We start from the raw sequence: 7,254 nt of genomic DNA on the forward strand, positions 1-7,254 counted from the left end.
ACGAGTAGTTGTCATTCGAAGATAAACTTCATCGGATGTTGTTTCTAAGCCACACTCGGAAGCTACCTCCTCTACCTATTTTTTTACCAGACAGGTTGAGACCGTAAACCTAGTCACGCATCCCGATGGTCTGAGTTTCGGCGCGCTCCAGACCAGCGGGCATGTGGTGCGCGCGTGTCCGGGGCCTCGTCCCGGGTTAGGGAAGGGCGCCCAGGTCGGAACTGGCGAAAGTCCGCCAAAGCCAGCTTGGGGAGGGTCCTTCGATTTGTATTTTCTGAGAGCTGAGGGCCCTGTTCCTCGAGTCTGCCCTTCCCCCAGGCAAATGCCCAAGGTGCGCCCGAGGCAGGTGCGGGTCTGGAGCCCCGGGGGAAACGCGAATCCAGCCTGGAAGCGACCCCTCCACTTAGCCTCCCCGCCTCCTCAGACACCGCAGCGACCCGCCCCCTTCCCCACCCAGACTACTGAGGGCCGTCACCTTGGCCCCAATGAGCCTTGCGCCCGAGACACCTCGGAGGGGGTGGGTTTGGGAAGAGCAGAAGGTAACAAGAAATCCATCTTTATGGGACCTTCAGAAAACGTTTATTGCCGGGGGGAGATCCTTCAGAAGACTCTTTCGCTTTTGGCCTTCCCCCACCCAGCTCTTTTGTTGGCACCGTATTTACACTTGTACAATATACAGTATTTCTCCCAGGCAGCGCCCGAAGCGCAAAGAAATCTGCGGGCGAGTCGGCGTCAGAGCACCGCGGGGTGCTGGGGCGTGTGCAGGTTCAGGGCGTTGGGGTGGGCGTGGCCGATCAGGTTGAGGTAATGCCGGTCCAGGCCCTGCACGGGCGTCAGGAAGGGGCTGTGCTGCTGCGCAGGGCTCGGAAGAGGCACGGGTGCGCTGGGCAGGTAGGGCAGCGCCGGGCTGCGGGCCGCGCCGTGTGGCCAGGGGAAGGACCCCGGGGCCGCGCCCTGCGGGAACACGGACGCCTCACCAGGGCTGTGGCCTGCGAACTCGGGCCCCGCTGGGTGCAGCTGATAAGAGAAATCCGGCTCCGGGAGCGAACCCAGCGGCTGGAAGGCGGGCTCGGCGCCCAAGCGGGCCTTGGACTGCAAGAAGGCGAGGATGCGCGCGTACTTGGTGTCCTTGGTCTCCATCCTCTCCACGGTGGTGAGGTAATGCACCAGGTTCTTCATGCACTCGTGGTAGCCGTAGTGGAAGTAGTTGGCAAATTCCGCTAGCAGTTCTGCTGGAGGGGCGAGAAAAACCGTAGAAAGAAAAAAACCGTGAGCGCCCTTTCCAACCGGGAGCGCGAGGCGGGGGCCAAGCACCTCCCATCACGTTTCCTGGCCGTAGTTTCCGTTGGACGCCCGCCCTCTCCTCTGGTTACTCTGGAGACTGGAAAAACGCCAGCTAGCGACTTCCTTTTCCTTAAGAGTCTGACCCCACCCTCCCCACCTGAGAGGAGCCCGCGCAACCTGTATCCCCAGACATCTGTGCTCCAGTCCCCCTGGCTTTCACGGGAGTCCGCTCCTACCTCCACCCCGCCCCCGCCCCGGCAGCATCCAGAGAGCGAGAGACCTCTCGCGAGCGCCGCTTCACTCCCACTCCCGCCCCCAGGTCTCCGTGTGGCGCACGGTCCCTGTCCAGGTTCCCCTTTGCGCAACCCGCGCCCACCTTTTTCCCTTCCCCGGGGAAAATCAGCGGAGTGCAGGGCTCTCAGGTACTGAACGGTCATCTCGAGGATCTCCGCCTTCTCCAGCTTCCCGGAACTCTGCAAAAGGAGGAAGGGCTCCTCGAAGCGGCCCAGCGGGTGCCGGCCAACCCGGGCAGGCTGGGTGCAAGGTTTTATCCGGAGAGGACCAGCGAGTGGGGCGCTGCTGTGGATCTGCGCGAGGGCCACCCGGGGCTCACTCAGCGCTCAGGCACCCGGGAAGGGAGCCCACACGTGCAAAGCCCTCTCCGGCTCCAGACTCTCGGCATCACTGCCGAGAGTGGCGGCAGAGGATCCCCAGCGCCAGCACCGTTTTCTCGGCCGCCGACGTTACCTGCTTCGCCAGGGCCATGGGCACCGTCTTGCCCAGCTCGTTCAAACAGCGGTTAATCCGGTCTCTCCTCCGCTTTTCTATCACTTTGTGGGAAACGGGGGTTCTCTGCGAACAGAGGTTTGCATGTTTAGGATGGCTTTGCCCAGAGAGACGTGAAAGGCACGGCTGGCACAGCTGTCTCCAAGCCCTCAACGCTGCCCAGGGACTCGCCCCAGGCCCCTGTCCCTTCACAGTGGGTCACATGAGCTCTGCCTTCTCACACCCGCGCTGGTGCGCTCCCCTTCCAGCGTCCGCTGGGCCACACCGCCGTGCTGAGCACCAGGGCAGTGGGGAGGTGGCCACCAGCCTCCAGGCGTGGGCTCCTCCCTGACTGAGGCGTCCCCTCCCTCTATCCTCGTCCCCTTCCCAAACCACTCAGGATTCCTCTCCAGGAGAAGTCCCGTTGGATAATGTCCCTGCCCGTCGGTCCAGCCAGGTGGTGCTGCGGGCGTCAGATGCCCCCACCCTGTTGGCGCAAGAGCCATCTGGGCTCAGCCGACTCACTTTGCGTTCCTTGAGCTTTCCTGACATTCTGGTCAGTACGCGCCCTCGGGAGAGGCCGTGGCGCGAGGCACCCGTCCACTTTTCGCCTCGTGTGCCTCCTCGAGTGTCCCAGGTAGACTGCAGCCTCCCAACTACCAGGGGCTGCCTTATAAAGCGGTCATCCAGGGCTCCAAGTGCATTCACGACTTGAATTATTCCATAGGATTAGGGGAGCTGCGTTTGGGGGATGCATGCATTCAAGATCAGATTTTTTTTTAAGTTAAGAAAAAAAAATTAGCAGCCGAGGGGGGCGAGCTGGGGGCAGATCAGCTTTGTTAATCCACGTGGCCCTTCAAAGGACACGTGACCGGCGGGGGAATAACATTAGCATGGCAACAGCCGGGGCGGGAAGGAGGCGGTAAACCTGCGCCGGCGGACGAGCGAGCGCAGGGGCGCAGCGGCCGCGGGCGCCGGGGGGCGAGGACCCTCACAAAACAGTGTCGCCTCCTTTAGTCCCACCGCTGAGTCTCACACGATTGCCTGTTTACAAATCCCAGCAAGCCCGCAGTCCCAGCGCCGAGTGCGTTTTAAAGCCTGTCCAGAGTCATTAAAGTAATTAAGTAAGCCTTTAATAGGCTGTTCCGCCGGGTTCAAGGGAGAGCTCTTGGAGACGGAGGCGCCCCGTTTGTTCCCAGGCTTTTCTCACACGACTTGGTGACACGTCCATCTCCCCCCTTTTTGTTTACACCGCTTTATTTGTCCGGACATCCCGGCAGGTGTGGGGCTGCGGCGGGCACAAGAGGCTCCCGCCTCGCCTCGCCCCTCCCGCAGGTCTTTGGCACGCGACGCTCCCCCCTACTCCCTGATCACATCGCCGCCTTTCTTTTCTCCCCCCCTCGGGCTCTCTCTTCGCGGGGGGAAGAGGCTCAATTTGTAGCCTATTATCCTATACGGAAAATGTCCATTGAAAAGTATGAATAGTTTCATTGGGCTAAATTTTAATAATGCCAGAGGGTGGGGGAGAAAAGACAGGCAGGCGTGTGTGTGAGTGTGTGTGCGTGTGTGTGTGTATGTGTGAGAGGGGGGTGGTGGGAGGATTGGGGGGCAACACGGAGAAGAGTGAGCTGAGAAGAAAAGGGGGAATGCAGCTGGCCCAGGCGAGCATTATGCGACGTCACCTGCGAGAGGGGGCGCCTACAGACCCCTATTCATTTGCCTAATTTTGGTCAATTTAACAAACTTCAGGAGAAATTATTGTGGCTTTGTCAGAGAGGGTGAAGCCTTCTGATCGAATTAACAGCATGTTTTGATCCGGTAAATGTCATTAGAAAGGGAGAAACAATCGCGCTTAGAGGGCTCTAAGTAATGCGCCCAAGTGGAGACGCCAAAGCGCACGGCTCACAAAGGGAGCAAGTAGCTGCCACAGGGAACTTTTGTACCCGCCCATCGCCCAAGTTTTGACACAAAAAGGCATTATTTCATACTTGAATACGTTTAATCCAACGATTGTCTATTTTCTGCAAACATATTTTCACAGCATTGTTAACTTTTTATGTCTCCCTTTCGCGGGCGCCTTAAAGTTTGGGGGCGGGAGAGCGCAGACAGTTTGGGCATCAATATTTGTCACTGAAAAGGGCTCCGTGAAGTTAGGGAGGTTGATCTCTTTTTTATGGTTTTAGAGAGCGAATATATCGGGGGAGGAGGAGGGAGGGAAGGCACGAACCGAAAGGAGGGAGGAAATTTGCTGGACTGGCGCGAGGGGCAGGAGGGGGGCGGCGGCGGCTGGGAGCTCTGCTCCGCCTGCGCCTCTGCGGGCAGCCGGGCCCAGCAGCCGGGGGCCTCCTCCCCGACCGCCAGGCCTCGCCGGCACTTGCTGCGCCGGAACCCGCGTTCTGGGGGGCTCCAGGCTTGCGGGCTGTGCGTGGGGGCCAGGTTTCTTGCAGATGGAAACTGTAAAAATGCTTTTTGTTCTATGACCTGCTCCGGAGCCGCTGAGCTCTCACCTTTTTCTAATCTGTTCCATTTGAGGACAACCTAGACCTCTCCCGACACATCTTTCCCTCCCTTTCTGCTCCCCACCTCGCCTAAACTCTCTCTCCTCTGCTGGACTACGGCAGGGCCCGGGCTCTCCCTTTGGGTGTCGTTAGTCCTTGGCAGAGGTGGCTAGGGGGGTGACCTGCTCTCCAGTGGCACCTAGGGGTCTCCTAGGGCGCAGAGGCGGGCCTGGCGGGCCGGGCCTCGGGGACGCGAGCGACCCACCTGCTGCAGTCTAGGAGGTGTGGGGCTCGGTCCGCACCACGCACCCCTAGGGTGTCCCTCTCCGTCTTACTCTCAGTCTCCTCTCGACGTTTCTTTTCTCCTTCACGCCAGATTGGACACGACCCGCACCCTCCCGCAGGTTGCTCTGCCAGCCGCCGGTGCCCTCTCAGAGGTTGTCGATTTCAGTATATTCACTCGCACACAAGGGGATTAAACACGAACCCTTATCATCCAAATTAACTAACGTGAATGGGTAAAAGGGAGCGCGCACACTTCTCACCCCCATCCCCTTTTTAAGCCAGCGGACTAGGAGTTGATCCTCTTACAGCTGGTGTTAACCGCCAGCTGCGGGCACCTTCCACGGGCCAAACTTCATTCTGTGCAAACTGTTTAATTTCCCGTGTTTGCTTGGGAGCTGGGCTCCAGATCTTGCCCAGGGCTGCAAGTCCCCTCGTATGGCTTGGGGGAGGGGCCCAAATGAAGGTGGGTAAGTGAGGGGAAGTGGGGTGGAGGGGTGGCCATCCTCACCAAGTCCTCTGGGTCTGCAGCCCTTTCTGGAAGACTGGGAAAGCCTCTTCCCGTTCAGGTGAGCGGAAGGGTGTGTTTTATTTTTGTCTTCCCGGCAGGAAGGCTTGAATCACGCTGCCAGAAAGGGGGATGCTGGGACTCTCACAGTCATCTTCCCTTTAATCCTCCTTCCCAGGATGGTGATAAAGTGTTCCCTGATGGTGACCGACTTTCCACTCAAAATGAGAGCAGAATAATGAAGAGCTATGGTCCCTGGAACCAAACAGTCATTCAAATTCCAGCTCCACCACCTACCAGCTGGGTGAGACTTCAGGCTATTCACTGAATCTTGCTGTGCCTCAGTTTCCTCTTCTGTAAATTGGAGATAATTACTGTATCTACCAGGTCACAAGGTGGCCACTGGGATGAAGGAAGTAAATATAGGCAGGGCACCTAAAAGAAGGCTTACCTACTCAATTAATGGTTTTACTTTGCCCGGAAATCACTTCTACAGTGGTTCTCACATAGTGGTGTTTTGTGGGGTTTGTGCTGTTGTGTGATATTTTCATTCATTTCATAGTTCTTCCCATCGCTGAGAAAGCTTCACTCTCCATAAAAAAGCCCCAGTATTTGGCCTGAGGTTTGTTAAATCGACCAAAATTAGGCAAATGATGGGGGCCTTTAGATGCTCCCTCTCACAGGTGACACCTAGTGCTTGGTGGCCAGCAGTGTCTCCCAGGGTGTGTGAGGCTGAGAAAAGACTCCAAGTTCAGAAGCCCCTCAACTCAACAGCATGACCATTTCAAGTGATTCAAACATTAGCATCAAACTCAAAGGAAAGCTAGGAAGTAAGACTACTTAGAAATTAGACGATGCTAATTCAATAGTAGTCTGTACTTAGACTCCTGGCATCTGAAGACCTTTGTTGGAGAATACAGCAATCATAAACAGAAAATGTTTATTATTGTTAATATTATTATTTTTACTTTAAAAAAATGTTTTAGCTACATAGATTTGACATACAGCTTCCAAACACTGAAAAATGGACTCTTTTGTGTTTCTTTCCAACTCTAGAAACTGAGGGTTTATGGGCTTGGGAAGGGGAAGGGGTAATGAATGGAAAGAAAACAAATCTAGTGGGTATTTGGTCATTTCAGCCAAATTGCTCTAAGATGAAGTGTTCTGGGTGATTTCAAATCTCTCCCTCTTCCTCCCATCTTAATACACAGACTTTGTAGATTCATTAGTGGGACTGGGGATTTTATCAAGTGGGGAAACGTGAGGAGTCTTGTCAGAGAGTGGAGGAAACACAGCAGTGGCTGACTCTCCTGTACTTCTGAAGCACCAGGAGGTCAAGGCACAAAGAGAAGCCACGTTGGGCTCTATTTCTGAAGCGAATAGGATCCCAGAATGTGGGACTGTAGGATGTTTCCTCTGAAAGAAGCCCAGAAAAGCATCAAGTGTTTGTTGATTTGCTGTGTGACCTCCAGGGCCGAGGGCCTCAGTTTACTCCTCTGTTACTGCAAGGAGAGTCCCAGCAGGGACGCTGTGATTCAGGACTGGCAGACGTTCTGTAGGACACCTGCTGCCTTTGGCTGGTGTGATCGCTGTCAGAGGCATCAACTGTGCCCTTGGGCCTCTGTCCATGTGTTCCTGCTTCTCCCAAGTCCAGTGATGACAGCACGTTGTGGGCACTGTTGTGAGCCAGAGGCTGGGAACACCACTCAGAAAAGGACATGGCTCAGGGGCATGTCCTCTCATAAAGAAGACAAGGTCTGTGCTTGTGTCAGACCCTGGTACAGAAGCCTCAACACAGCAGTCACCCTCAGTGCCCAGTCACCCCCAGTGCCCATCCTAGAAGCCATGCAGCACACATCCTATTGGGATGGTGACTTCTCTGGGCTTTTCCTTACTCAGCACTCCAAATTCTTCTGT

The 7,254-nt window shown here is 56.1% G+C and overlaps 1 protein-coding gene across 2 annotated transcripts; it reads right to left on the bottom strand.

The window, feature by feature from the left end:
• Positions 1 to 732: 732 nt before the first annotated feature.
• On the bottom strand, positions 733 to 2,601 carry HELT (helt bHLH transcription factor; the record flags this gene model as incomplete). Of its 2 annotated transcripts, none has more annotated exons than XM_082608767.1 (4): positions 733 to 1,229; positions 1,661 to 1,757; positions 2,032 to 2,136; positions 2,575 to 2,601. In XM_082608767.1, the coding sequence occupies 4 exons, from the start codon at positions 2,599 to 2,601 to the stop codon at positions 733 to 735; spliced, it is 726 nt and encodes a 241-aa protein (XP_082464893.1). The 2 variants fall into 2 exon arrangements, with proteins under 2 accessions (XP_082464893.1, XP_082464892.1); XM_082608766.1 differs by having other exon boundaries at positions 733 to 1,232.
• Positions 2,602 to 7,254: the final 4,653 nt, after the last annotated feature.

The sequence above is a fragment of the Mesoplodon mirus genome (assembly GCF_964341445.2).
Source record: "Mesoplodon mirus genome assembly, chromosome: 20".
Taxonomy (NCBI): Eukaryota; Metazoa; Chordata; class Mammalia; order Artiodactyla; family Ziphiidae; genus Mesoplodon; species Mesoplodon mirus.